This window comes from Aspergillus sclerotioniger (genome assembly GCF_003184525.1).
Source record: "Aspergillus sclerotioniger CBS 115572 chromosome Unknown BO94scaffold_6, whole genome shotgun sequence".
NCBI lineage: Eukaryota > Fungi > Ascomycota > Eurotiomycetes > Eurotiales > Aspergillaceae > Aspergillus > Aspergillus sclerotioniger.
Genome location: NW_020290996.1, coordinates 822,571 through 850,558, shown reverse-complemented (window position 1 = coordinate 850,558; position 27,988 = coordinate 822,571). Strand labels below are relative to the sequence as shown.

The 27,988-nt window shown below is 52.7% G+C and overlaps 10 protein-coding genes across 10 annotated transcripts; 4 read left to right on the top strand and 6 right to left on the bottom strand.

Moving 5' to 3' along the window:
* Positions 1-251: 251 nt before the first annotated feature.
* Positions 252-1,856, top strand: BO94DRAFT_554407 (MFS general substrate transporter; the record flags this gene model as incomplete). Its single annotated transcript, XM_025613711.1, has 3 exons — positions 252-1,358; positions 1,559-1,765; positions 1,845-1,856. The coding sequence occupies 3 exons, from the start codon at positions 252-254 to the stop codon at positions 1,854-1,856; spliced, it is 1,326 nt and encodes a 441-aa protein (XP_025470433.1).
* Positions 1,857-2,290: 434 nt separating this feature from the next.
* BO94DRAFT_459760 (sensor histidine kinase/response regulator) lies at positions 2,291-5,193 on the bottom strand (the record flags this gene model as incomplete). The annotated part of the gene is made up of 2 exons (XM_025607857.1): positions 2,291-4,140; positions 4,206-5,193. 2 exons carry the CDS (start codon positions 5,191-5,193, stop codon positions 2,291-2,293), a joined length of 2,838 nt encoding a protein of 945 aa, XP_025470432.1.
* Positions 5,194-7,045: 1,852 nt separating this feature from the next.
* Positions 7,046-8,289, bottom strand: pup3 (proteasome core particle subunit beta 3). Its single transcript, XM_025614392.1, has 3 exons — positions 8,237-8,289; positions 7,642-8,171; positions 7,046-7,571 (listed from the first exon to the last, which is right to left on the bottom strand). The coding sequence occupies exons 2-3, from the start codon at positions 8,074-8,076 to the stop codon at positions 7,428-7,430; spliced, it is 579 nt and encodes a 192-aa protein (XP_025470431.1). The 5' UTR covers positions 8,077-8,171; positions 8,237-8,289; the 3' UTR covers positions 7,046-7,427.
* A 183-nt stretch (positions 8,290-8,472) lies between these two features.
* BO94DRAFT_511451 (putative UBX domain protein) lies at positions 8,473-10,312 on the top strand. Its single transcript, XM_025609771.1, has 2 exons — positions 8,473-8,811; positions 8,869-10,312. Exons 1-2 carry the CDS (start codon positions 8,675-8,677, stop codon positions 10,259-10,261), a joined length of 1,530 nt encoding a protein of 509 aa, XP_025470430.1. The 5' UTR covers positions 8,473-8,674; the 3' UTR covers positions 10,262-10,312.
* A 465-nt stretch (positions 10,313-10,777) lies between these two features.
* BO94DRAFT_532599 (60S ribosomal protein eL36) lies at positions 10,778-11,481 on the bottom strand (the record flags this gene model as incomplete). The annotated part of the gene is made up of 2 exons (XM_025611153.1): positions 10,778-10,889; positions 11,296-11,481. Coding segments are annotated over 2 exons (270 nt in total), but the record flags the coding sequence as incomplete, so codon positions are not given.
* Positions 11,482-12,176: 695 nt separating this feature from the next.
* On the bottom strand, positions 12,177-13,729 carry BO94DRAFT_511449 (uncharacterized protein; the record flags this gene model as incomplete). The annotated part of the gene is made up of 6 exons (XM_025609770.1): positions 12,177-12,649; positions 12,712-12,807; positions 12,870-13,252; positions 13,310-13,414; positions 13,476-13,495; positions 13,573-13,729. The coding sequence occupies 6 exons, from the start codon at positions 13,727-13,729 to the stop codon at positions 12,223-12,225; spliced, it is 1,188 nt and encodes a 395-aa protein (XP_025470428.1). The 3' UTR covers positions 12,177-12,222.
* An 846-nt stretch (positions 13,730-14,575) lies between these two features.
* Positions 14,576-17,929, bottom strand: BO94DRAFT_460108 (MDM20/NAA25 family protein; the record flags this gene model as incomplete). The annotated part of the gene is made up of 8 exons (XM_025607871.1): positions 14,576-15,322; positions 15,373-15,485; positions 15,539-16,301; positions 16,353-16,632; positions 16,690-17,030; positions 17,135-17,311; positions 17,382-17,657; positions 17,795-17,929. The coding sequence occupies 8 exons, from the start codon at positions 17,927-17,929 to the stop codon at positions 14,576-14,578; spliced, it is 2,832 nt and encodes a 943-aa protein (XP_025470427.1).
* A 1,173-nt stretch (positions 17,930-19,102) lies between these two features.
* Positions 19,103-19,713, bottom strand: BO94DRAFT_451141 (coiled-coil-helix-coiled-coil-helix domain-containing protein; the record flags this gene model as incomplete). Its single annotated transcript, XM_025607540.1, has 3 exons — positions 19,103-19,136; positions 19,329-19,436; positions 19,646-19,713. Coding segments are annotated over 3 exons (210 nt in total), but the record flags the coding sequence as incomplete, so codon positions are not given.
* Positions 19,714-22,390: 2,677 nt separating this feature from the next.
* BO94DRAFT_487011 (uncharacterized protein) lies at positions 22,391-24,021 on the top strand. The gene is made up of 4 exons (XM_025609025.1): positions 22,391-22,713; positions 22,768-22,927; positions 22,985-23,131; positions 23,184-24,021. The coding sequence occupies exons 1-4, from the start codon at positions 22,442-22,444 to the stop codon at positions 23,625-23,627; spliced, it is 1,023 nt and encodes a 340-aa protein (XP_025470425.1). The 5' UTR covers positions 22,391-22,441; the 3' UTR covers positions 23,628-24,021.
* Positions 24,022-25,560: 1,539 nt separating this feature from the next.
* Positions 25,561-27,589, top strand: BO94DRAFT_573069 (uncharacterized protein; the record flags this gene model as incomplete). Its single annotated transcript, XM_025614953.1, has 4 exons — positions 25,561-25,650; positions 25,706-25,825; positions 25,884-25,976; positions 26,042-27,589. 4 exons carry the CDS (start codon positions 25,561-25,563, stop codon positions 27,143-27,145), a joined length of 1,407 nt encoding a protein of 468 aa, XP_025470424.1. The 3' UTR covers positions 27,146-27,589.
* Positions 27,590-27,988: the final 399 nt, after the last annotated feature.

The window sequence follows — 27,988 nt, the reverse complement described above, 5'->3', positions numbered from 1 at the left end:
TCGCGGCCAATAATTCTTATTGAGTTTCGTGCGGGTACATACAACACGCTGGAGGAGGTTGACGGGAATCATCGCATACTCAAAGGATTGGGCTGTGGCTGTGAGACCTGCTTCTTTTACCACTGTTCCATGCAGACCTCGTCCTAGGCATCAGCCTAGTAATTGGGACTATATATGCCCTCATTCTTCTTATCCAGAGGATAGAAGGAACCCACATTCCCATCTTTCCTGATCGCTCCAGGTTGACCAAGATGGAGGGACGTCTGCTTCTCTATGTCTTGAGCTTCCTCTCGGCCATGGATACAGGTATGATCAATGTCGCCCTTCCCACCATTATCACTAAGATCGGGGGCTCGACTCAATATGTGTGGATAGCCGACGCGTTCCATGTTGCTGCCGCCGTGCTCCGTCCCTTTTACTCACAGCTCCTCCAAGTCTTCCCAAAGCGACACCTGCTGGTTGGCCTGATAACGCTGTTCATCGTGGGCAGTGGCATGGCAGGCGCCGCCAGCAACGCAGCCCAGCTGATCTTCGGACGCACTCTTCAAGGTTTGACCATCGGAGCTATCAGTGAGTCGTGGGTCATGACCTACGGAAACCGCGATATTCGTCAAGAGCGCAAGAGACACGACCATCCTGCATCCTCCTTGAGCACAATCGGAATCATCATAAGCCCCATCGTCGGGGGCGCTCTGGCCGGGAGCAGCTGGCGCTGGATCTTTTATTTCCACATCCCCCTCAGCGGCCTTGCCCTCTTTGCCCTGATGATCTTGCCCTTTTTCCATACCACCCCCAACCCCAACCCCAACCCTAACCCCAACCCCAACGAGACATCCCTCACATATCCCGACTACCTTGGCACCCTCCTCCTCATCGCGAGCACCATCTGTCTGCTCCTAGGGGTTACCCGAGGTGGTGTCGACGACCAGCCGTGGTCTTCGTGGAAGACCATTGTGCCGCTGGTGCTGGGCCCCGTCGGCTGGCTCGTCTTCCTCCTCCAGCAAAGACTCGTCTCTAATCCGAGCATCCCTCTGCGTCTCTTCGCCAACTCCTCCACGGGCATCGTCTACCTGGTCACCTTCCTGTCCTCCATCGTCGATCAAGCCTTGTTGGCCTTCCTCCCAATCTACTTCCAAGCCGTCCAGGGCACCACTGCCATCCGTTCCGGTGTCTGCCTCCTGCCCTTAATCCTCGCGACCGTTTTCATCGTGATGCCGGCCATATTGTGTTGGTTGTTCTTCGCATATCTCGATTTACTCGGCGCACACCGACCCATCCGGGCCTTTTCGTTCGCGCTGTCTGCACTTGCCTTCGGCCTTTTCACTCTCCTGAATGAGACCTCTAGCACTGTTAAATGGGTCTTCTTTCAGCTCATTGCCGGCTCCGGCATGGGATACGCCTATGCTTCTCATATATAACAGTTGCGACGACCTCGCCAATCGCGGAATACCCAACTGCACAATCGATCAATGATTTCATCTACTCGTTTGGGCGGATCTGGAGGATGACAATTGCGTCTCTGGTGTTCGATGCGGTCGTGGGTAACCATTTGGGGGAGGTGCGGGATCCGGAGATGAGGGCCCATTTGGCCAAGGGAGGAGCCTATGCGTTTGCGAGTCAGATGCATGGTATTAAAGAGTCCCTGAACCAGGGGGTGTGGGAAGATATCGTCGGGGTGTATGTCAAGGGGTTGAGGATGATCTGGTGGGTTGGATTGGGGATCAGTTGTTTCGGATGTTTTGCTGTGTGGATGGAAAGGGATGGTGTACCAGAGGGTTGGGAGGACCCAGATGTTCCAGATGTTCCAGCTCCACCGGTTATGCTAGCTACGATAGCTGTGCCAGCTGCGCCAGTAACACGACCTGCGCCGGTTGCATGAACGGAGCTCGATGAGCAGGAGTAAAAGATGATCAGGAGGAGGGGGGCTGCTGCTTGAGAAGGCTTATGTGTTGTAGAAGGTATCCGAAGGAAGATAGAAATCAGTATCAGTAGGGGATAGGGTCATGAAGAGAAACAAGAACATCCAAAATCACTGCATTCTCTCTCAAGTTGGATGAAACGTGTGCGTTTCCATCTTTGCCCCCAGTCATAATCGATCATTAAGGATGTGGGGATCGCTCGTAAATACATCAGCACTAAAAATTATTCTAACAGTAATGCAACTGCTCACGCAGAACAGCGCCCATGCCGTGGTACCAAATCAGATTCAATGGCTGACAGAAAAAGAAAGACAAAAGAGGTATAAAGCGGGGGGTGGGAATCAAGAACGTAAAAGACCGGAGATTCTATGTCATGTATTCGTCGTCGAGTCGTCGGATTGTCTGGTGGTCGTGGTGTCACTGCAGAAGCCAAGGATCAATCGCTCGAGATCCGAGAGCTTGTATGGCTTGGTCATGTAGCCTTTCATGCCGACTTTCGAAGCCCGGCTGAGAGCTTCGTCGGTAACGTCGGCGCTGACCGCAAGAACCGTCGGAGCCACCAGCGGACGGGCTGTAGGCATCACCATGGCAGGCGGGTGGCCGGGGTATTCGTCTACCAGCTGGAGGATTTTGTATGTGGCCTCATATCCGTCCATTTCGGGCATCCAGAGGTCCATCAATACAACATCCACGGGCTTCATCTTCTTGCGGTGATTCGGTAGATTGGGAATCGGGAAGCCATCGGCAGTGCTCTCGCACCTAGGGGAGTCCTCCGCTGCAGAGCGCTGGGAGACCAACACGTCCTGCATGATCCGGACCGCCTCCTTTCCATTACAGGCTTCGTAGACGTCCTTATAGCCCAGTCGCTTCAGCATGTGCACCAACACCCGCCGATTGATCTTGTTGTCCTCGGCCACCAGGAAGGTCAGCGGATGCTTCTCCCCAAGTTTGCTGTCATGTGTGTCGCCATTTATATGGCGTGGCATTGACTTGCAATTGGGTACTGAGCGCGCAGGGGTCAAGGTCGATTCATCGGTCAGGCTGGGCGACGGCTGTTGAATCGGGTGGCTGGGCGTCCGGAGGGCGGGCGACAGTAACGAGGATTCTACCGTGGAGTTGCTCGCACTGCTCATACGCGAAGGATCACAGAGCTGGGGTGGGGTCAGCAGTTTGTTGGGGGGAGCCAGTGGTCCCGTAGGCTCGGGCTGGTTGGCCGGGATTCTGATCTCGAATTCGGAGCCATGATCGGGCCCGGTGGTGCAGGAGCGGACGCAGGTGAGGTCGCCGCCCATCTTCCTAGCCAGGCCCTTTGCTACGAGGAGGCCCAGTCCGAGCCCATCTTTGCTCCGGGTGGTGGAGGTGTCTTCCCGGGCAAACGGCTTGAAAAGTTTGGGCAAGAAGGCCTCGGGGATGCCGGGCCCAGTGTCCCTGACGGCGATCAGGACATCGTTGGACTTGCGGCCAACGGTGGCACACACGGTAATCACACCGCTATTGGTGAACTTGACCGCATTGAGGAAAACGCACGAGATCAACTTGGCCAGGTCTCTGTCATCCACAAATAGTGTGTCCGGTAGCGCAGGATCCACCGACCAATTGATGGTCTTCGAGAACACCTCGCCGTTGGATGACCGTGACCGGATCTCAATTTTCTCCCCCGTCTCGGTCGCATTGCTCACAGCAAAGTCGGGTCGTCCGCCAACGTGCAAGGACTCATTGATCACGAGACGGAGCAGATCGCGCAGCTTGGTGAACCTCAGCGCAGGCACGGCATTGACGTTGATGCCTTCCAATAGAAGATGCGGTGCCGAGCGCCGCACCGCCAGGGATGGACGGGGATTCACCATGTTAGCCATTACTGCTTCTATTTGATGAACCGGAGTGGCTTTCATCAGTTTTTCACTCTCATGAACAGCATTCTTGACTTCCTCGCTACGTGGGGACAGGCCCTTGGGCGAGACGACGCGTGAGATCTTCTGCTTCGGCGTTGTACCAATATTCCATTCGGGCGGGTTGCTCCGTCGCCGTTTGTACGGGTTGACCGCGATGCTGCTCCCTTCGACAAAGACGCTCGGTCGACTGTCGCATGCAGTTATTGGGGACTGGACTGGTCCACCAAAGCAATCGTCTCGCTCGAGCTGTGGCGTCTTGGGAACCTGCATGTTCAGGTCGTAGGCATGGACGACATTGTCGGCTGCTTCGACTGCCCGTCTTGCACTATCTGTAAGAACGGAATATGCAGATTAGCATCCAAAAGGCCACTTCAAGGGTGAAGGCGATACGAACCTTGAACCATCTCTATACTCTCCTTGAGGGTCCGGAAGACGTATCCCGCCTTCGGAGATGGTTTGTCCTGAATAGCTTCGCGGACTGTAGCATGCATAACGTCCAGCATCCCGACGACACCCTGCATTGGCGTCCGGAGCTCGTGGGACAAGCTCCGAGCATATGGCTTCAAAGGGTGTGAGGCAAAGTCGGCTAGTCCATGAGGAATGCTGATGTGTGCATCGTCAACGATCGTGTGGCTCGTGGAGATATTTCGAGCCTTGTTGCTTGACGGCTGTGTTTTTGCACTGTCTAGATCGTCCCAGATACGCTGAACTACCAGATCTTCCAATGAATACAGGATCATTTCGAGAAATGACCACGCCAAGTTCCGCTTCTTCAAACCAGACTCCGACCACATCAGACCAAGATACGCGAGACATTTAGTTTCTGAAAAAAGTGGGACAGCCAAATAGCCCTCGGCGGCGAACGGTAGCTGATCGTGATCGAACGATATGAAGGAGCCAAGATTCTCCGGGATTAGACACGGCTTCTCATGATCCATATGGGACAGAGGATTACCGCCGGCAAAATATCGGTGTCGGTGCATGCCCGCGGTTTGGTATCCGTCATTGTAATAGAATGCCGTGCCGAATAGATAGGGCTTGTGGCCTCCGATTTCATTGACAGACTCGTCGTCCCGGGCTTTGCGAGCAACAAACACATACTGAGCGTCGCAGATCGAGCTTATCTGTTCCATCAGGTGGTGCCAGAACTTTTCTGATCCCAAGGTTCGAAGCTCCTGCTTTAATTTCACCAGCCGGTCAATTGCAACATTCTGAGGCGCGCCGATATATCTGCGACCGGACGAGTCGGCCTGCGCATCGTCATCAAGCAGGGTTGAGGCAGCCGCGTCACCGGGGAGGCACTGGGATTTGCACGCAAGTAACGACATGGTTGGGCCGGATGCGAAGGATTTAGACCATTCTGAATCCGCTGGGTCGGGCATGATGTGCCGGACGATCGATGCCCTTCTGTATCCTTGATTTGTTGTTGAAGATCAAATCTAAGGTGGAGATATAGTACTGGATGATGATATAGGCGGTCGCCAGGTTACCGAGGGGGATTGGTAAAAGATCAATGAATCAAGACCCGGATTTTTGGAAAGGACACAGCGCATGGCTTTCGGTCTGCATCACCAGTCATCGGGGCGCCCGTTAGCTATGATCGACCCAAGCACTACCATGAGCAGTAGGGATAGAAGGAGGCTACCAAGCACAATGCCCGTCCTAGATGGCTCTGGCTCTTCAATACATACATCACTTTGGGGTCGGTTGAAAAGATGAAGCCCACGCTGAGCTGCACCGCGGGGGATGCTCTGCAAAGAGCAGGCACCGTCTCTTCGAAATAATGGCCGCAGACAAGTTCAAGGTAACGGATTGGGTGACTCTAGAGGATGATTATGGTGGAGAGGAGACCGGCGTCCTGATCCTCGGGGATTTCTCCCTTTTTTTCGCTTTTTTTCGCTCCGCTTGGAAGACTCTGTAGGTGATTCGCTGGATGCTTCGGATTAAGGTATAGTTTCGGTTCTTCGTGTCCCGTTCCTGAAGACCCCTGGGGATCAGTCGGCCGTTCTGGATTCTATCGCAGTAGTTGTTGTGCTCGCCCTCGACGACTGGTTGACAATTTCTGGGGCAGAGATTAATGGCACAGACCACCGGCGAGACGGGCGGGTGTTGACAGGGTGGGAGGAAAGGGAAAGGGTGGCAGCAGGGCCGACAGCATGGGCCAGTGGGAGATGCGGATAGGGGCGATGGAGGATCGGGGGTAAGATGGAGGCGGGATAGGAGCAGAGAGCAAAGAGAAGCGAGTCAGAAGAAAGGCCGGATGGGATGGAGCGGACAGGAATGGGACGATGAAGAGGGGAAGAAGCGAGCCTGAGAAATCGATGGGGCCAGTTTGGGCCGATCGCCAGGTCTAGACGCGGGGAGGCTGAAACGGAGCAAGATGCTGGCAAGTCTGGCAATCCAGCGCAGGTTTGCTAGGCCCCCCAAGCAGGCTCGCGCTCGCTCTCCTCCGGCGAAACAAGCAGGGAAGGAATCACAAAGGGGAGGAAGCGAAGGGGATGGATGGAAGGATTCAAGGTTGCGATCGGCCGGGGAGGTGAGAATCGCTTGGGACCCCGTGGCCTGGTCTGCATGCCTGCCTACTAGAACCTGCACTACTGCACTATGGCCCCCCGGGGACTGAATGCCCAGTTTCAGCATTCGCGCGTTGTACACGGGACTTTCTTCAAGTATCGACTGTGTACTCCCCATACAATGTACCATACTCTCCAGGGACGAGTCACCAGCCGCCTATTTGGGAGGATCCATGGGTATCCTGAAGGACGACCGTCCACCCGCCCTTCTCACTGGCTCTGCCCGTCGCCCGGAGGCCTCCCGACCCAAACTCCCTTCCAGCGTACCCGATCATCTCCTACGACTTCTGCATCATCTCTTCCTCCTGCAATCACATTTACCAGCTAGAATGCCCCTCCCCACCCCTGGGCTTTCCAGGGGTAGTCCCGACCACGTATGCACGGATGGCGAGGTCTCGACCGGGGTGGCATATGCCACCTGCAACTGTGCCATCCAGGCATACTACGTATGAGGTCCCCACTGGACAGGAATGGTTACGAATCCACGGGCCCGGCAACCCACGGCATAGAATCTTAAAGCGTACAGCAGCCACCCCCGTCATGCGGCCCTTGCCGGGGCGTGGAATCGGTGGACCTCGAAGCACTGAATCAAGGCACCCGGTCATGGGTGTGCTTTGCAGCATGCGAGGGTGCGCGACTCATCTGCCGCCGGTATGTAGATGCCTTGACGAGCTGGGAAGAACGACGCACGAAGACGACACCCTTCCTGCTGTGAAAGCCACCTCGTATTATTAAGCCCGTTGATCATCCCAACCAGGCTAGACGTGGAAGGTAAAGAGAGGTACGCGAGCACGATAACCCGTACTCCAAGTAGGCTTATACATCAGGCAGCAGGTCTAGACCCCAAGCATCGTATTCAGGGTTCGATCATAGACCATACTCATTTTCATCTTGCCCCATCACTATCGACAGCACACATCTGCGAGTCGAGATCCCGGCGCCAGAGACTGCTTTCGACAGCAAATTCCAAGGTTGAGAAACGTAAAATTAGAACGGACGAACGGCGTGACATTAGAAAACAGAAATACTCCAGAGAATGCCATCTAATCTTGCCTTCCCTTCAGTAGACGCTTGGTAACCTTATCTTTCTCTATGATATACACCTGCGCACCCCAACCGGAGAGGGCGTCTCGGTCGACGGCGCTGAGCAGGGCTTGCGAGATGGTCTCGAACAGATCCTCCGGAGACTACATCACGGTATTAGCACAAACACAACTACGCCATCTGATTCCATTTCCCCATCATGGAGAGACTTACCAAGTCCGGCTCCCACAGACCCTCGCAGGTACCAAACAACTGTTCACTGGCAGTTCCGCTAACAATGAAGTCCTTCGCAAAATCGATACACCCGATGCTGTCGAATCCGCAGATGAAAGGCTTCCCCGTCGTGCTGTTGATACCGGCAATGACAGGACTGACGAAGAAGGGACCGAACCGTCTCTCGTATAACGACGAACTGACCAGGTTGGCGAGGGTCTGGGGGGCAATGTTCCGTTCCTCGCGAAGGCGGTACATGTTCACCTTGTACCGGAAAAGATCGGACACGGTCGACACGTCGGTGGCCAGCCCGGTCAAGCCGAGAAAGGTGGAGGGGCCGTAGTTGAAAATCTTGGGGAAGTTGTTGGAGACGGTCAGGGCCTGCATACCCAGCCGGAGATCACAGGCGATTGCGACGCAGTCCTTGCCCACCATGGCGACGCAGGCACCACCATCTGTACACCCGAGCGTTAATAAGCGAGATGAGAAGCTATTCGCAGCTGATACGTACTGATATCGAAGGGGGAACTCTGTGGGGGAGGTCTGTCAGCTAGGTTGGTTCGAGGGAGAGGTGAGGGTCACGCAGCACACATACCATGGTTGACGAAGAATTGCAAAACTAGAAGCTTAGAATATGATAGAGTATGACTCCCCGGTTCGTGTTCAGAGGCGCAACGGGAGATGTGAGTAGGAAGAGGGGGGTGTGAGGCGATGGGAGATGGAAGATGGGCGGAGGAGTGATGGATGGAGGAGTGATTGAAGCTCTGCCAGCAACGCGTGGAGCCGCCGAGCTTCTGCCGATGACGCTTGCGCCCGCTGCCTACAATCACTAATCCATCCGACCTGACCAAGCATCCTCCTCCATCTCTTACCCCCCTCAGTTTATCTAGTCTTTTTCGGTTGGATCCAGACAGTTGGACACACCCACTACATAGCTAAGCCCTACTATTGAAAGAAGGGACGCAACCGTCGCCGCTTTTGTCCCATCTTCAACTTCAGTTCCCCGCCCCGCAACCCGCCAGTCTCTCAAACCATGAGCTCTCATGTCGTGGTCCTAGACTCAACAGCCCGGAGGGCAACAGTCAAGACGACCCCGGGCAAGCACTTGACTGATATTCTACAGGAAGCTTGCAAAAAGCTAGGTGTGGAGGCCAGCCAACATGGACTAAAGTAAGGCCCAACTATGCTAGCGCGTCAAAGCTTCCCAGACTAACGACTGTTATCAAGATACAAAGGTAAAGAACTCGATCTCTCACTGGTGTTTCGCCTCTCGGGACTTACGCCCGGCGCAAAGCTGGAGTTGGTTCAACTCTCCCGGTCGCCCTCCGTCGTCACCGTCGCTTTACAACTGCCCGAATCGGAAGCACGAGGGGCACCCCCCAACAGACGTCTTTTGGATAAGTTCCCCAGTACGACGACGATATGGCTGCTTTTGCGCAAATTCGAAGCTGGAGTCGCGGGAGGTGCCTCGGCTCGGAATTTGACAGGACGAGGTGTGCCTAGTGGTAATGAGGGAGCCGGAAGACTGTACTACGAGACACCTGTGGTCCAGATTATGGAGCGAGAGCTCTCCTCATTCTCCGATCTACAGAAATCGTTGGCGCAGCTGGGATTCAACAGCGGAAATGTACTGCTGAGACTGAGTTTCCGGCGCACGGAGGAACCATTGGAGGAGGCGATGGCCAAGATTCAAGACTACTTCAGACCTTTCGACGACGAGACTCCCAAGACCGAAGCATCGCCTGCACCTACAGAGCAACCACCCCAAGCCGACCCATCCAATAAAGCAGAGGAGCCACAGCAACAGCCAGTCTCTTCGGACGAGTCCCCTTCGATTTCGGAACAAGCCATTCCAGCAGCCCCTACATCTACTGCACCTGCCGCCGAACCTACCGAGGTACCAGCTGGTTTCTCTCGACCTGTAACAGTGTTCTCTCCTCCGTCCAACGCTACACCCCAGTCCGCACAAACCACATACAACGAGACCGACTATGTCCCATCCATCGAACACGCACAAGCACATCAGCGACGGCTGAACGCAACCTCCCGCCCCCAGCGACTTCCCACGGACGCCGAACTCGCCGCCAAAGCAGCCGCAGAGGAGGAACGGCTCGCCGCGGTTAAGGAAGTAGATGTGAAGGTCCGTCTACCGGACCAGAGCCAAGTGGTGGCAAAGTTCGGACAAGAGGACACGGGTAAAACACTCTACGACTTTGTCCGGAACTGTCTTGCGGCGCCAATCGCCAACGAGAAATTCAACATCACATCCTCACTCTCCGGGGCTGCAGGATCCAGCGGACATGGGCGGAATATCCAAAACATCGTCCCCGATTCCGACCAACATCTCTTGATCAAGGATCTATCCATGATCGGCCGGGTGTTGGTCAACTTCGCCTGGGATCCGACTGCATCTCCGACCGCCCGACAGAGCCGTGAGCTCTTGAAACCCGCCCTGCAGACGCGCGCGCAGGAACTCAAAGTAGAACAGCCCCGGGACGTGATAGATACTTCCGAGGATGTGATCAAACCAAAGCCGACAGGCACTGGGGACGGGTCACGCGGAGAGAAGCGGAAACCGGGCGGAATGCCTAAATGGTTGAAACTGCCCGGCAAGAAATAAATTTTAGATAGCTAGGACGTATGAATGATATGAACCCAATCTACTGCAGGGAGAATACAAATACCTACTATGCATGACGTCGAGCCCCCGCAGCGAGAACATACCTACTACGATAGATCTCACCCCCTCCAAACCCAACCCCAACCCCCAAACCAAAACGAAAAAAAAAGTTCCCAGAAGCAGCCTCGTATTATATTCCATACAGATTTCTATTTTTTTTTAAACACCGCATAGTCAAAACCGCCCAACCAACCAAGCCAGTCAAGCAAGCATCCATGCATCCAATCCAATGCACTCCATTCCATCCGTCACACCAATGACCCTTAGGATAGGATATGGAGTTATGCACGATCCCACCAGAGACGTACGTGCACGTACGTGCTCAACTACTCGAGAAGAGGAAGAGGAGGTATTGGTTTGTTCTCACTTTCACTTTCATTTCATTTTTGATGTTGGGTGGGATGATGTTTTCGTTATCTCATTCTTGGCTAATAGGAGAGAGAGAAAACTGGAAACAGGAGATGGATGGGTAGAAATTGAAAGTTTAGTGAGCGCCAGTGCGGCGGGCCTCGGCGATGACACGCTGCATGTCCTCGACCTTGGCCTTACCACGGCCGAAAGTTCCGAGCTGTAGAGAGGAAAAGTGTTAGCGGGGTTGTGAGGTTGGGTTTGAGGGGGTTAGGAGGGGTGGTGGGGATGGTGGTTCGAGTTGCTCGATTGATGGCTCGTTGGCTTGTTGGTTGGCTGGCTGGTTGATTGGTTTGTCTTGGCTTGTCTTGTCTGATTTGAATGGTGCGGGGGAGCGCTTGGTAGTTGACTGCATGTTGGGTTTGTTGTTTCTCCGCATTGTAGATCGGGTTTGATGGTGGGTGGATATTCAAGGTCGGGTGGCTTCGTGGAGATGTCGGATAATATGTTGCGATAGATTGCGGAAGACAAGTGTTGCACGGACCGAACCAAGCAAGACGAACGAGCAATCGAGAGAGCAATCGAACCTCCCTTCCATTCCCTTCCTCCATGAATGACAAACGTACCCTCTTCTTGGCGAGCTTACGAGCGCGCTTGTCCTGAGCGTTTCTCAGGAGTTCGATGATACGACGCTCATAGGGGGCAAGACCGACAACCTCGCGGGCGATCTCACGAACGAAAGCCGTGCGGCGGGAAGACTGGCCCTTGGTACGGCTGATCCGGGTCTTGGGGGTGTTGAGAGGGGTGGTTTTCTGCAAGATTCAAGCCATGTTAGTCCGGTCGTCCTTGGTCTCCTTTGTTCGCGATGCCATCATCGAAAGATGACAAGATAAAAATTGCATGTCCCGATTTGATCCAGCCGAGTCGGACGATTTCAATTCAAGCTCAAATTTCAAGGTCGAGAAAAATGCCGGGCGATTGTAGAACCTCTCCTGCGCAGAAACTTCTCCCGGCATATGTTCATCCCCCAAACTTTCACTTTTCCATGATTTTATATTTCCGCCATCCATTCAAACATCGCGAAATTCGTCGACTCGACCGGACCAAATCTCCACGCGAAAGGAAAAACCAAGCTCAGGACAGGGGACAACGTACGTGGCCCTTGTTCAGACCGACCACGATTCCGGAACGTTCTTGCGCCATCTCGACGGTTGGGACGACTGCGGTTGGCGACGACGGAGGTTGCTGCTGGGAGTTGTCGAGTCGATGGGCGTCGGTGCGGATGGAATCGCGATAGTGTTTGCCGGGTTTTGGTTGGCCATTGCGGGCGTGCGTAGCGAGAGCCTAGGGCTTAGGGTTGCCCGCCCGCTTTGTCATCCGCCGCAGCCCTGGTGCCTGAGGTGTCTGATATCTGGGTGCTATGGAGTCTCGACCCTAACTAAGATAGTTGCGGAGTTGAACTAGACCATACTGCTCGTTGGCTCATTTCATCATCAGTATCATTATCATCTCGTAGAAGCTACATATCATGCACCCGTCATCGCGTTAGGTCCTCACCCCGGACCGGACTCAACATCTACCTCCACGATCTTCAGAATCCCAGCCCTCGGTCCGCATTCCTCCCCGACCCGGAGACCATCGACGTTCAAGTGGAACCCTCTCTCCCCATCTCTCTCCGCCGTAGCTTCTGTAGTTGTATAGCACGTCCCATGAAACGGCCCGACCTCGCCCATCTCCCAGTCCGACCCAGACACCAAATTGCTCCCGCTGCGATCCAGAGCAGAGTGCCAAGGATGGCGCGAAATGGACTGTCTAGCTCTAGATGCATTGCTCGCGCTAGCTGATTTCTTCATAAAAGTCGCTAAGCTTCCTGTGCTTATACTCATCAGCAGAGCCTTTGCCTTTTGAGAAGTGTGCCTGTAAAAGCTTGGTAGAGCCGGTAAGCTACTGGCGACGATTCCCGACGTGATTTCCGCAGTCCTACACGATATTAGCTATATGAACGCTAAAGCCAGTTCACATATAAAGCGGGGAGCCATTACGTCCACAAAAACTCGGGGAACCAGTCGTATGTCTTATCAGGCGTGTCACTGTTCCCGATGCTGACTACAAGACGCATGATACTAGCGATGCAGCCGCTACCCCCCTCACAATTAGCGCTATCACTTGAGCTATGAGGTATCTGCACCAGGTAGCTCACAAGATGCCTGCTGCAAATATCGCTGAAATCCCTATCTTCTGCCGCACAGGGATCTGCAGACGCCATACACACCTGATGGGCATCAGGAGCATCATAAGGTCTGAGACGACGTTCACAATCGACGTCACAAGGATCGGTATATTGACATTGATGCAATGGCCCGGGACGTTTTTGTCCCATATTCTCGCACGCGGGGTACATTCGCAAATCTTCACGATGGTATCTGCCAGGTAGAACAAGAAGTTCAGCCCGATGAGGACCTGTATAAACCAGAATGGGTTGCACTTTGCCGATGGCGCGAATACCCGCACATATAAAAGAAAGATGGACAATTTAGTCAAGAAGATCAAAGGTCCATAGAGAATTTGGGATGCATTGGCCAACTATACAATTGTCAGCAGCAGTTGAGGTTGCAGATCACAAAGTTGGCATTCTCGTACCTTGGAGAATTCGCGCAGATCCGAGGCGTCCACCTCCCACTGATGGACACCACTTCCGTGTCTGTCTGCTTCGAAAGCCAGAACGACATATCCTATCAGCCCGAACTAGTGAGGTTCTTGTAAGCGTATGAAATGGCGAGCGGGAGTAACGGCTCGGACTCCATACCCAAGCCAGACAACAAGTCCCTGGCAAACATCAAGCTCAGCGTCTTATCCAGCCCGTCGTCGTTGCGGACAAAAGAAGGTCCCGGAATGTCACGTACAGTCATCCCATCCAGGCGCCTTTGTGATATGGAACTTTGAATACAGACGCATGGCGACAAAGCCGGTGCTCACAGTAAGACATACGGTCTGAGTGACTACATCCCAAAACTGGGGCGAGTGTCGATAATCGTAGGAAAGTGGAGAAGGGCTGGCCATGGCATCCCCTATCACGCGAGAGAAACGGAGGGACCAACGATGCACTTAGGGCACTCAGGCTGAGGGCCGGAGTTTTAAAGTAAGTCTAGCAGTGGGCCCCAAGGCAGCCAGAGTGACACATTCTTAGGTGTAACTGCAGGCTCCTCGCCATGCTTATTGACAGGACCAGGCCATGAGTATCAAGCACTCGATCAGGCATGGCAGTGTGCGCATCTGGCACCCGGTGTTTTTTACCTAGGCAGCCTTTGGGCCCCCCTAGACGCAAGGCGTCGCCGCCTGCCGGAGAATGTGTGCGTGGCACAAGCATGGAACGGCAAGAGAATTGTCCACGTAGTGTTCCAGGGAGATTCTTGCTCCGGCTGCAGCTGCAGTGTGACCCTCTCTTTTCTCACCAGGCCTGTCCCAGGACACCTCCGCCAATATTCAGTCGCCAGACTCATCAGCCATGTCGCTCATGCGAGTATTGGAATCAGGACCGGGTCCAGGCCGGGAATCAAGGGAGAGGAAAGAGTCCGCAAAAGCGCCCTTGCAGAAGGAGATCGACATTCCCAACTTTCGGCCGCGTGAGCACTCTAATATCAAGGTCACATTTGTCCTACATTTCTATCGTTGACTATGGTGCCTTCCGGGGTTCAACGGTGCGACAGAGGTCGGGAGCTTCCCGTAATATCAACCCAATGGAGGTGATAATACCCCCTGTCGATCGACGACGCAAAGTCACATAGCGACAAGTCCATCTGGGATCAAGTTCCCATGCTATCAGTAGCGGAAGATAGAGATGCCGTGGATTTCGGCATTTGTATAATTCACATGTATGACTTCATTGCGTATGGCCTTGGTTGGCTTTTACAGAGACACAGCGAACATACCACCAAGACCTTCCTCCCAGCTCTCCATCAACTCACCGCAGAACACCTCCAGAGCGGACATGTCCAGCGTCTTGTCCAGTTCAGCCCGAAGCTGGGGGCCGTCTTCGTTGCCAGAGCCAGCCACAACCAAGTCGGTCAGGGAACCCAGGACCCCAGGGGCAGAGATATGAGATTTGAGAGCGCGAATGTTAGTTCGTACGCCCTGATGGGCTTGACGCGTCATGTCAGCCAGCTTCTCAACCTGAGCTTTCGGTAGTTTGCCCTTGGATCCCTTCCTCAGCGCAACAGTACAGAGAAGGGACACGGCCTTAAGGGAGTCGAGTACGATAAATAAGCTGTGAAAGTACCTCCAGGATGGAGCAGTAGGCATTTCTGCTTTCAAGTAGATAGCCGTGTTGGACATGGCCGGCGAAACATTGGTGTCGCTCACAGTCATGTCCTTGGTCTTCGAGTCCAACCAATCTTCTACTAGGGTGAGACAGGCATCAACCTGATCAGAGGTGATTGACTTTGACCCATTCAGGAACAGAGCCAGGGTTAGAATGCTTAAATTCACCTTCGCACTTTCGATCTCCGACGGTGTCATTTCGGCTTTCGCGTTGGGTCCCACAACATCTCCAAGACTGGGCAACTCAGGTTCCACAGACACCGACTTCTGAGCCGCCATTGATTTCAGAAGGTCAAAGAGATGATCTGTCATCCTCGAAGATTTCACCCATTGGTCCTATACTAGTCAGCCGCATCCGCAAGTCATGGGAAGAAAGGGTAACTCACACGAGGCAGAGGTCCCACGCGCATCCGTTCCTCAAACGTGGGCTGGCCAGGTGCTTCGCAGTTCATGAAGGCATCGAAAATGCGCTGATCGACCAGAGGTGACGTATCTCTCGCTGTTGGTTAGGTTAGAAAATGGTTCATCGGGCGGGTGGGGTCCCCAACTTACCCATGTCTTCGTAGCGGCCCATAGGCTCTCCACCAGCCAGGCGCTGTATGCGTCTCACGTCCAATGCCCACATTCTGCGGCAGATACTCTGCTTAAGACGTTTTTGGAGATCAATGGTGCCCTGTATGTTCACATAGCTTCCATAGTCCAGACCCTTGGAGCGGTTCCGAACAGTGGTGACATCCGCCGTCCTGAAGAAATTGAGGGCTTGGACGAAAGCAGACTGGGGGTTAAAATCCTTGTACTCTGCTCCCTCAATCGGCGGTGCAGAGTGTGGGTGGATAGTTGCAAGACGTGTGAAAAGGTTATGGGCAACCGTCTCGAACTGTATCTGCTTAACGGAAAGTTTGCTAAAAGTCTTAAGAGCAAGAGACCCTGCACCGAGACGCAGATAGATGCGGACAAGGAGCAGCAACGCCTGGTAGTTGTGAGGTGAGTCAACTAGAAGGCGTTCCAAGATTGCTGCAGCACGGATAAGAACAGTATCCGGGACTTGTTCGCTGCTGCCAGAAATCCACGCACCACTGAAGCGGATTAGACTCATGGCCGCAAGCAGACATAAGTCATCACTGGGCTGGCTCTCGATCGTAGATGGCGCCGAGCTTTTCTCGGGTCGTTCGACCTCACGATAGACCTGCAAGCAGCGGGAGACGAACTCTTCCACTTTAGATTTAGATGCATTGGCTTCGTCCGCCGATAGTAAAAAGCAGTACTCGGACTTGAGCGCATTGATCTTCCCAACATCGTTGAATGGAGATTGTCCCTAGATTTGGGGATCAGCTGAAGTCAGCATATGCAAGTGTTCGAAGCTTACATCGGTTTGTCCCTCTGTGCCTTTAGAGACATACTCCACAAATTTCAACACGGAGGGCTTGTCCAGTGCGGGCACATAGCTCCGTAAATCACCAAAGCAATAGAGCTTATGCTTGTTATGGTCGAAGTACTCTTGGCAAGCAGAGATCAAGTCGTCGGATTTCAGGTTACCTGACTGGAAGGACCAGTGCACAAGGTCAAGTCGAGCCAATTGCGCATTGCGAGATTTCGGTGAAGCCGCGATGAAATCGTCAAGGAACTTCTGTGTCTCGGTCGTGGTACTTGGGAAAGTTATCAGCCAACGTGCGTGATGTTCCACAATTGAGTTGAGAGCCTACTCTAAACTGTTGATCTGTTTGGTTGCGACAATGAGCAGGTGCCAAACCGCCCAGTCGTCACGTTCTTGGAGAGCCTTTCGTTCAGCTTCACTGGTCGGGATCGCAAGCAACTCCTTTGTGTACGCCAGCCCCTCAGTCCACATTTGAGCCTTTTCCAGGCTTGATAGCTTGTCTCCAACAAAAGACCAGTCATTCTGGATGAGACGCGAGCTGATACCGAGATTCTCGCTATTGAGGATCTTCACAATTTCGGCATGCCGTCCTTGAGACTCGAAAATCTTGATGAGTAATAGCAGCTCCTCGGCCGATTGTATAGCTCTGGGAGAGCTCAGCAGTTCTTTCTGTTTCCACACATCACCATGCTGTCACAAAAGGTCATAGTAGGGCGTCCGACACTCAACCGGATGCCCCAACTAGAACTGGAGCTAGCTTGAGGGGAACATACCGAGTCGGAAGGAACACTTTCGGCAGCCTTAGATACCATACGGTAGGCCAACATTCCAAACAGTTTGCGGTCAGTCTCCGAGCTAGCCTCATCAATTGAAATGAGATAGCTAAGGAAGATAGCCCACAAGTGATATTTTCTTGTCTTAGGGAAGTTGCTTTGAAGAGCCATAGCAGCCTAAGTCTCGACCATATGGAGTAAGTCAGCCTGATAGACCTTTTCCCCGAGGCACATATAGGACACCGACCTTCTGTGCAGACTTCCAGTCGTCACCGTCGAAGGCATAGTCAAACCATCTCATTTGGATATCCAACTCCCGTGGATTGGCCTTCGAGGCTTTCTCCCAGATGCTCCTCAAAGTATCTCCATGGCCAGGCATCCTCTCCAGCGTCTCCTGGAGGATATCCAGGGTGTCGAGATCCGTTGTGGGCGGTTCGGCTTTGCATAGCTCCAGGGTTTCCGCGATACCACGATTGCGGTTTGGTTCGTCGGCGTGGCGGAACAGAATGTTTGCTTTCCATGCCTTTTGGGCCAAGTTTCACCAGTCAGCAAGTGTACTATGAGAGATCTGTAACAGGCATTTCGGCAGTGGTCTGCTTAGTACAGACGCCACGCAAACAGAGTGCAGCGAAAAGAAATCAGTCCAAGAAAATAACCTACCTTGAGAAACCTGTTATCTTCACCCTTCTTAATGCGTTTGTCAATCAGCTGAAGGGCCTGCTTTAGATTTTGCCCGTCAATGGCATCTTGAACCTGCTTATTCCGGCGATGGAACACGGCGTCATTGGTAGACATGATGAGAAGTGAAACTCGAAGAGTCGAGTGAAAGGGGTCGAAGGAGAGCCTCTGTCTATACCCAGATCGGGAAGAAGGAGCGTATGCTGCGCGTCCAAGCACAGCACACGGTGTGCGGGGAAGGTTATACAGCGAGGGTGAGGGGAGAAATTAAGATTGCCCTCCATACTTTCTTTATCGGCTTTCTGCTGAGTTTGGTGGGCGGGGAAGCTCAGCGGGAAGGCGGTGACGGGCTCCATATCCCCATGCCACTTTAACATTAACCAATGCACCAAGGGAGGGGGTGGGTTGGATTGGAAGTGAAAGGCGAAGGTGGCAATTAAATAGCTCTACAGGCAACTATGAATGGTCAGTTTAATCTCAGAGATCCTGGGATGTCTAGGGTACGCAGTTGAATACTACAACGATTTTCCGAGAACTTGATATATATTCTGTGCACTTCATGCCAGCTGCTCCGTTGAGGACATCTAGTCGTTATGAAAATACCGTAAGATAGATTGTACTAATTCAAAAAGGAGACATATTCGGTATAGACACAAATAATATACAGCTATTGGGAATAAGACCGGAGGCGAAAGCCATGTATCAAGATGCCAGGATAGCATGCCCAAATAAGACACTCCTTATCTTGCAGGCTAGCCAACACACAGCAAAGATAAGGGCGCCATGGCGAGAGTCGCAGCTGCTTTCTGGGTGACTGAAAGCTAGTGCTAGGAAGGAGTATTTTATTGAAAAATGAGGACAACCGTGGCCTCCTCGTCCACGAATGGCATGGCCGATAACCAGGGCTTATCCTGACGCCATGGCGCCGGAAAGCCTAGATACCTGGCCTAGAAGGAAGACAGATTATTGAACACATGAGCTTTGGCACACTTAAGAGTGAAGAATAAAGATCAGCAAACATAGGCCTGATAACATGGCAACTCTGATGGGGCTGCTGCCTGGGATCCCGGAGTTAATGTAGCACATATAAAACCGGAGGGATCTCTCGATCACTGTTTTTGAGCCGGCGACAAGCCAAGCTTCTTCTGAGTTAACTGCAGTGATGTGTCAGTGTACAGGACAGAAACCAATACGGAAATACCCTCAATGCGCGCGCGCATTCAACTCCCGGAGCTGTCGTAAAAACCAGCGAGTCGACAGGGCCGCAAAAGGGTAAGCCTGATGGTTCGTACTCACCCACTGCTTTTTACAATCTCTATAAGCCCTGAAGGATTTTCGGTCAGTGAGCGGGACAGAGAATCCACAATAGCCAGGGAACTCGGAAAAGGAGCTGCTCCGGTCACAAGATCGGATGGGATGGTAGTGAATGTAGTCTATTAGAGATAGTTGCAAGGTGTCCATCCTTTGGGGCCGACGCGAATCAAGGTTACATGATGTAAGAAACCATAGAACTTACTGGAAATAATCCGAGCACATTTCCTTATCGAAGCCATTGCGCTTCATACACTTTAGGCTTCGATCCGCAAAATCTTGACATGGGTCGAAGTATTCACTCGCAGGTTTGCTGAAAACAAGAGAAAACCGTCAGTCATGGATTGTAATTACCAAGAGCCACCATGGGTGAGCAGAGACATGGTGCTTCCCGAAAATGATTATGATGATGAAGGAACCGACGGCATCTTTCAGCTGACCCTGTGGCAGGCACCGTTAAGTGTGACCCCCGGAGTAAAAAGACGGTGAGTGTGAAAGAGACCGTAGAGAGACAAAAAATACCTGGTGAATCTCCGCTCCACCCGTTCCCAGGCATTGGTTTGGGATTGTTCCGAAGAGGATGGCTGCTGATCCGATGGGGAGGCCATAGTTCGTGATAAGTCAGACCAGTAAGCAGCTACAAGCCTTTGAGACCGGATATACGGAGATCAAGGGAGGTGGCGCCGGGCAGGATGGACTGAATTCCTAGTCGGGAGACGGATGAATATCTCGGGGACTGCGGATGTTGTTATTGTTAATGGTTGATGGTTGATGGTTGATGATGGAGAGGATTCCGCGCTGTACCTACCAATCGAAGCGGCCGGACGAAAATCCAGACCCGCCAGTCTTGGCGTGGAGGTCCAGCCCCGACCAAGCCCACGTACTGTTACGCTCTATCTAGATAGTAGATACTACCAGACGAGCCCATGCTTCCAGCTAATGTACTTCCTAACTCGCCAAAGATAAAGATAGGTCGCGTGAGGGGGAATTTCTGCCGATAAACTCGGTGGTCTTCGAGAAAGGTGGCTGCGTTGCCCAAGGTGCTCTCACAGCCGGCTAGACTCGATCTCGGAGATTGGAGATTGGAGACTCGAGATTCGAATTTGGAGGATGTGAACGAGCCATGTTGTGGACGTTTTCCGGGGTATTCCAGAATTAGCTTCACAGGAGCTAATAGTCCATAGGAACTTGACGTGAACTGTCTGACTTCCCAGGCTATCTTCCTTGCACCAGTTCCATGCCCCCAGATTACCCCTCCCCTCAAGCTCGTTCTGGAAGTTACTTTATTTTCTTTTTCCTCGTGGACACCCCCCCGGGTCTCGACGCAATCCCTAAAGCTTCAGTGGCGTTTTCTGAATCGCGTCCACTTCAGTTGCTGAAGCTTCCTGACATCGGTTCCGTTCGTCACATGGTTACGAGCCAGTATGATACAGGGCGCTGACTCGAGGAAGTTAATTAAGATCGAAGAGAGAGAGCACATGGAATTGGGTCAAACTTTCGCAACACATACTTGCCGTGTCTGGGGCGTGGTCCATCCCCGTGAGAAGGTAACAACCCCACTTGGCAACATCAATACATAGTAGGATTGCAATGAACCTGCCTAGTATCTAGTACCTACCTAGTTGCTATCGGATACGCTGAGTGGAGTCGACTTATGCAGAAGACTAACAGTCCACCCCAAGCCCGCCATCTGTACCACTACCACAACAATGATAGATATGAATTATGTCCCTACAATTTATCCTCTTTTCGTCTCCTCAGTAGACCACGATAGCCTCCCTTACTCGGCCTCGAACTCGTTAGCGATTGGTGGTAGTGGTGATGAAGACATCCCAACAGTCGGCGCTGTCACGCAAAGGGCGTTTAGAACCCCTACCCCTAAAGCACATGTTTGTCGGGATACGAGGACCACTAATTATTCCGAACTGCCCCTTGACCGGGGGTAGAGAGATCAAGTGACACCTGGATATGCGCGGGGAGCGCAAGGGCCATAGAGCGCCCGCGAGGCCGCGAGAGCCGTGCAGGTCGCAAGTCGCCAACAGACGGAGAGAGAGGGGGTCGCCGTTATCTGATAGCCGCACCAAACTCTCTGATAACTTGCCGAGCTAGACAAATGGATCCGCTCCGATCCTAATCCCAAATCAAGTCAAAAAGTCCCATCTAGCGGCATGTTAGCGGAGCCCAGCACACAGGTTGCTGACATCCCTCCATCTATTCGCCCAAGCTCAGATCTTGACCAAGCAGAGTGTCAACTGGTGCCCGACCGATCCTGGAATTCCCTTATCAAATCATCGGCGGCTCTTATCCCAAACAGGAAATATAGTAGCATGCATCGGGCTCGGTTTGGCGTAGTCGGATGCTTGGACACCAGCCAAAGCAGTATCGGCTTGAATGCTGCCTGGTCCGACTTTCCAAAATGGTGGACAGGAATACTATAACTCCGTGGCGCTATTCTGGCCATGGAACGGACGCATGTAGGGACCATCTTGTCACCTTTGCACCGAGGATTCCAGGCAATCGGAGACCTAGAGCCAATCAAGCAGTGACTGATCGCCACAGCAAGGATGCCTTGGTGGAGCATCAATTCACGGTGCCAAACCGAACATAGGAACAGTTTCCATGGGCTATTACCGCGGGTCTCTCTGCTGACCCACAGTTGCCCAAGAGAGTGTCTATGCCGCTGTCACTCCCTTTGCATGATGGATAGTGAAGCCCAGCCAATCCTCAGGAAAATCAGCAACGGAAGTGAACGAATATCGGGGCCGGATAGCAGGAAACCCACCCCCTCCATACAGGTATTATCGGGTACCCTCCGTCATATTGATGTATGCATTAACAGTACAGGTGTGAACGGAAGGAACCCACCGCATCTGCATTCACTGGACAATGAGTGATCCCGCGGTATTCCCTAGCTAGGTACCGTTGTCAGCAGCCAAACATCATCTGGACCTTCCATGAGAGGAGATTTGAGCGATTATTTGCACTTTCGCACGGAGTCCAGGCATTTATCATCGGAGCTGGCCAACAACTGAGGTCGTTATACCCGGTGTATAAATACCTTGACGCGCCTTGAGAGTTTGTCTTCATCCATCTTCTTCGTATATCTCCTTCGAGCAATTGCAGGTTGTCTGCCAAAGCACCACTCATAATCTTTGCAAGAGAAACAAAACGGTAAGTGTCTCTGAGTACGCCATATGGGAGAACAGTGCTGATGAGAGCCTCCTGAAGCTCTCACTACTCAGAACGATGGCGCCCGCGGCCACCTCAGTCTCGACCTCCACCGGGCCTGTTCAGCTCAATGGAAATGAGGCTGCCCAGATGAAGAAAGCGACCCTGGCACCGAAACATGTTTCTTTCGATCCCTCCAAGCACCTCGCCCATACTCCCCCTTCAAAGGTGCACACTATGAAAGAGCTCGGCTATCCTGACAGTCGTGGCGTTTCGCCGATTGGTGTCTCCGAGCCCTTCCCGCTCTTCTCGGCTGAGGCCATCCAGCTCATGCGCGAAGAGGTTTTGAGTGATGAAGTGTTTTCTAAGCACAAATATTCGAGTAACATCGCCCAGTGTCAGTTGCGGGGATATGCCGCTGAGTAAGTAGCAAGCTTCTTCCACCATCCAAGGTCAGCGCTGACATACCGAACAAGGTGCGCACCCTTTGTCTATGACGCCTGGAAAAGCCCCGAGACACTGGCTATCATCTCTAAGATTGCAGGTGTTGAGCTCGTCCCTGCCATGGATTTCGAGATCGGTCACGTGAATGTCTCCACGAATAGCGAGGAGGAGAAGAACAAAGCCCTCAAGGAAGTTCTGGAGAAGGCCAGCCGAGCATCCGACGAGGGGGTTGCAGGATGTCCTTGGGAGGATGAAAACCCCATTGTGGACTGGCATACGGACAGTTATCCTTTCGTCTGTGTGACCATGCTTTCCGACTGCAAGGACATGGTCGGCGGAGAAACAGCCCTTAGGAAGGGCAACGGCGAGGTCGTGAAGGTTAGAGGTCCACAGATGGTAAGTACAACACCACTAACCGATAGCGAACAAGGCTGACAGGCTGTTCTAGGGCTCCGCGGTGATTCTTCAGGGACGATACATTGAACACCAAGCTCTCCGTGCGCTGGGAACGACTGAACGGATCTCCATGGTGACGTCGTTCCGACCTCGTGCTTCGGCCACCAAGGACGACACTGTTCTAACCACTGTCCGTCCCATCTCAGATCTGGGCGGGCTTTATCATGGATTCGCTGAATACCGCTTCGAGATCCTTGAAGATCGTCTTCGCGCAGCCAACAAACTCATGCGGGACCGAGAGCGATCTAAACGGCCTTTCGATACTCTTGCTATGAAACGATTCATCCGCGAGCAGATCGAATTCTTGGAGCATATGGACAAGGAAATCGTGGACGACGATAAAGTTATCAAGGGCCTTCTCGATGACAGCCACCTGATCTCCGAGGATCTCAAGCTGCAGCAATCCAGGAAGCGTGCCTTTGCTGCTGTGGACTAGACCGGTCTTCGGGTGCAATGCCACGGCTGGTGATGCCTCGCCATTTCTCTTCTTCCCCTTCATCTTCTCAAAAATCAAGTCCGGCTGGTCTCGAGATGTTATTCTTAGGTAATTTTTTTTAGTCTTTCTTAGGGGTTTCCCGCTTATGGCTTCGGTGTCGCGCTGGGTGCTGGGTGCTATTGGACTTGCGCGTGACAAATGACAATGGTTGCAACTGGGCCACTGGGATCTGATGAATTTCTTTTGTTGATCAAGCATGCCGATGTTTTGTTGCACGGGAATTGTTCAGCTCGTAGCTTTACTGGGCTTGAATGATTCAGCGATATAGCATTGGAAGATCGTTTAATTTCCTTGATATCGTGCAGTAGGATGTCAGGTTGAAACAAAGTTTCATTATTATCCTTTCTTCTTTCCCATTATACTCGAGTCTGCGTAACAGTAATCGGTAGTCAATTAGCAAATCCTGATCTCGTGGAAAGAACTTGATAAGGCCAAGGTAATGCGAAATGATTAGACCATTTAGCGCCTACTAAGCGCTTCAGTCCAACGGGGACGATTTAAAGGAGGTGGTGAGCCGAAGACATGCATTTACCAGGCTAAGTACTAACCGCCGACCACCAGGCGATGGCCCGAAGCATGTGAAATTTGAACAAAGTGAGCCTGAAAAAATCATCTCTCGTTAAGTGCTGTATAGGTACAGGACTTACGTCGATGCACGGTCATTTGTCTTGTCAATACCTTCATCCATAGCTGCAAGAATCTTTGTACAACGAGGGAAGAGTGAGTAATAGTAAGCAGGACAGCGGTAGGACTTGACTGAGGGGCTTTCTGGTTCTTAAGTGTGTCCGGTAGTCATTCGTGCCCTGATTTTTGCCATAGTCTTATCGCCAGGTGGAAAGATGCAGGCCTAGTTATTGCCACGGCAGAAGCGACCAACATGCATTTGGGTGCACCATACCCTCCATGATCACACGCAGCCGGCGTTCAGCAGCCCTGTGGCCCTGTGAAGCACCAGCAAGTGCAGGCAGATGCACTGGTCTGAAAGGGGCAAGTGCCAAAATGTTGGTTGGTACTTCTCCTGTGCCAGCTCGTTGAGAATGTGGTTTGGAAGATTGCTGCCCGAACTGATGGGTGTACAATATTATTGTTGTTGTTATTGATGACAGCCGCTCCCGACGGAGGTGAAGGGGTACTACCTAGGTATCTAAGCGGGAGCGATGGATTGGCGTCTCGACGGCGAGACGGAGCCGGTAAGATACTACTAGTAGCTGACCCCTCGACCTTAGTCCTTGTTAGTTGTTAGGGTACGCTGCCAGGCTGCTAGTAGGCTCCTAGCCCGTCCAAGGACAAATCATCGGCCATGATTTCGCCCGCAACGCTTCGGGCTGAGAAGAAGATGAAGCTCCTAGTGACCCGCGTAATTGCGGTTGAGGGAAGTGTTGGATGGATCCATTCCATGATCGGACCCGATTTGATGGCGCGTGTTTGTTCGGTTTGCGCGCGGATTACCGACCAGAAAATCATGCTCACGTCTTGCTCGGCCGCCCTGTCCAGACCAATGATGCCGATTCACTCTTCTTTGATCTTCAGTGCACTTCTGCTTGGTGCTGCTCATATTTCCTAGTTCCTTCCAGCCAACAGGCCCCTCATCTCGGCGTTTCCGGCCTTTCTCCCTTCTTTTTGTTGGTCTCGAGCGCTTCTCGGGGAGTTCCTTCTGTCAGCCAGAGCACCTCCGGGACCCAGTTATGTCGGCAATTCTCTCGCGTACCTGAGAGTCCATCCATAGATACTTATCTGCCACCTCCTTCCTCCTCCCCAACCGCGAACCGCGTCCCCTCTATATCGGCGACCCCGTCTATCGCGCTGTATACAGAAACATATTTCTCAGTATATACGGCCACTACCATAGACATTTGATCCGGGAATCTACGCGATGTCCGAACTCACTCCCGCTGGCGCTGCCTTTAGGAATGGCACCGATAGCAACGCGCCAAAAGTGAACCATGGAGACAACGCATCGGGAGTGAGCTGCTCCACTCGAATTCTGGATTTCTGTATGCTGATAATCTTTCTCCCAGCTCTTTCAAACACTGCAAGGTCATGTCGACGATATTCGGTCCATCCTACAATGTGGTGTTTGCATCCGACCTCTCTATGAACCCTACACCCTTGCCTGCGGACATACCTTTTGCTATAGTGTCAGTAAAGCCCGCCTATGCCGTACCTATCTTGGCCATGTCTGACCTTTCTTCCTAGTGCTTGACATCATGGTTCGTCGGTGGGAGGCACAACAAGACCTGTCCGGATTGTCGGGCGCCGGTGAAAGCGCAACCCGCCCCCGCTTACCTGGTAAGTCTTACGCTGTATTGTCATTTTGAATGGGTGCTTAATGGGCACTAACTGGTGTGCTGAAGGTTCGCGCCGTTGTTCAAATGTTCACAAGCCGCCCGGAGCTGCTCGATAAGGGCGAGACAACAGACGAACACCTACGCCACCAACGCGAGGAGGCGGGGCGACTGGAAAAAGACAAACTGAATACACACCCGAAAGAAGGAGGTCTGTTTCGGGGCACCTTTAACAAGAGGATCCCAACTGCGCAACCTATTGTGGATCTGGAGGACAATGTCGTCCGTTGTCCACGTTGTTCGTGGGAGCTTGAGGAGGATTCGGGTTGTGTGCAATGTGGATATCGGCAAGACGATGACTCTGTGACAGACAGCTCTGGTTGGAGCGACTCAGAAGAAAATTCTGAAATGACAGACTATCTGGATGACGAGCTGGAAGATGGATTTGGGGACACTGACGACTATGGTTGGGACGAGTATCCTGATGACCTGCCTCTTGATATCCGGCCCGCCGAACTAGATCAACTCTACCGTCAATGGTACGGCCTGGGTCCTGGTGATCTTCCTCCATCGCGCACAAACGCGCCCTTTCAGCGGCAAAATCTCTTCAACTGGCCTTCGGGCGTTTCCTCGGCCCTCGATGGGGATAGCGACATCGATGAGGATGAAGACGCGGACATGGATTCATTCATCGACGATGACCTCGAGAATGACAACTACTCCGAGTCTGACCGATCTACGGTAGTAGGGCCGCATGAGTTCTCGATTACTCGCACAACAACTATCGGAAGCGACGCCTTTGACGAGATGTCAGACGGAAGCGAGGTTGATGAAAGTCATGAGGAGCATGATGATGATGATGATGACGAGGAGGATGAGGATGACGAGCCGATTCGGCCGCCCGTAAGTGGAATTCGACGCAATCGAATCCCCACCTACCGTATACAGTCCAGCTCTCCACCTCGCGAAAACGGGACACCTGCTACAGCATCAAGACAGACCGGATCTGTTTCCCGAGCAACATCCTTTGGGGACACACAGCGTCCCCAGCAGGTGTCCGCCGGGTCGTCTCGCGGGAATGCAATCAGCGTGGAAGATGATTCTGACGAGGGCCCCGTACGACCGACAAGGAGGACAAGGGATAGGGGAAACTGCCGAACTTCGGCTTTCTAAACCAGCTCAACATCTTCTCTACGACTCTAATGACGATTGATAATCTCTTGTTAATGACAGCCCGACTGTGACTACTCTCTTGTTTGGTGCTAGCCACCAATGCATGAGACTTGAAAAACTCCTTCCTGTGCCATATCAGACACCTGCACCTCATCAATCGCGCTAGTGAAAAGGACCAAGGTGTTGTGTTCTACAGGTGTTAGGGATTCTTCTGTATCATTGAATGGCGAGACTTTAGCCTTTCCTACAAGCCATCTAAAAATACCCCCGTTTGTTATCCGCTGTTCCTTGCCACTTCTTCTGTACCTTGGGTAGGGGTTGTTTGCTAGCGAAGTTCGGTTCTTTCTCAGGACGCATGTATCATCAGGTATCCTAGGGCATACTTTGCCCCTCTTCTGTTCTACTCTAGATTGCAAGAATTGACAATCTCCCCATGACCGGGACCAACACCAGCCAACCAACCCCTCACTATCATGCATCAAGACATCTCAGCCCTGAGCCCACCTCGCTCGCCACCAATCAAACCAGCCAGTCACCACGGTCCATATTCCCATCACCCCATGCACAACCGTAACGCCGCATCCATCCTTCCCCAACATCAATAATGAGAACCCCCCCCCTTCCCAATGAAAGAACCGCCCTCATCACATCGCGCGTCAAAGTCCTGGCTCTCAGTCCATCCGATGACCAACATAATGCACAACCCATAAATAGTTCGCTGTATACTAGTAGTAGTTGATTTTCCCCGCCCACCTCCGGAGTCCGGGTATTCCAATCCGCCTTCAGCTTAGTCGCCGGCTTTAGTGCCCGGGTGCCGGGGCTTAATGGAACCGCCGCTGCACC

Excerpts from the sequence above, each read along its gene's own strand:
- pup3 (XM_025614392.1), bottom strand. The coding sequence starts at position 8,076 with ATGGTGGGCAAGGACTGCGTCGCAATCGCCTGTGATCTCCGGCTGGGT. Across the intron at positions 7,572-7,641 it reads GTCTGTGGGAGCCGGACTTG|TCTCCGGAGGATCTGTTCGA; the intron begins GTAAGTCTCTCC and ends ACCGTGATGTAG.
- BO94DRAFT_511451 (XM_025609771.1), top strand. The coding sequence starts at position 8,675 with ATGAGCTCTCATGTCGTGGTCCTAGACTCAACAGCCCGGAGGGCAACA. Across the intron at positions 8,812-8,868 it reads GCCAGCCAACATGGACTAAA|ATACAAAGGTAAAGAACTCG; the intron begins GTAAGGCCCAAC and ends ACTGTTATCAAG.
- BO94DRAFT_487011 (XM_025609025.1), top strand. The coding sequence starts at position 22,442 with ATGAAGAAAGCGACCCTGGCACCGAAACATGTTTCTTTCGATCCCTCC. Across the intron at positions 22,714-22,767 it reads TTGCGGGGATATGCCGCTGA|GTGCGCACCCTTTGTCTATG; the intron begins GTAAGTAGCAAG and ends ATACCGAACAAG. Across the intron at positions 22,928-22,984 it reads AGAACAAAGCCCTCAAGGAA|GATGAAAACCCCATTGTGGA; the intron begins GTTCTGGAGAAG and ends TGTCCTTGGGAG.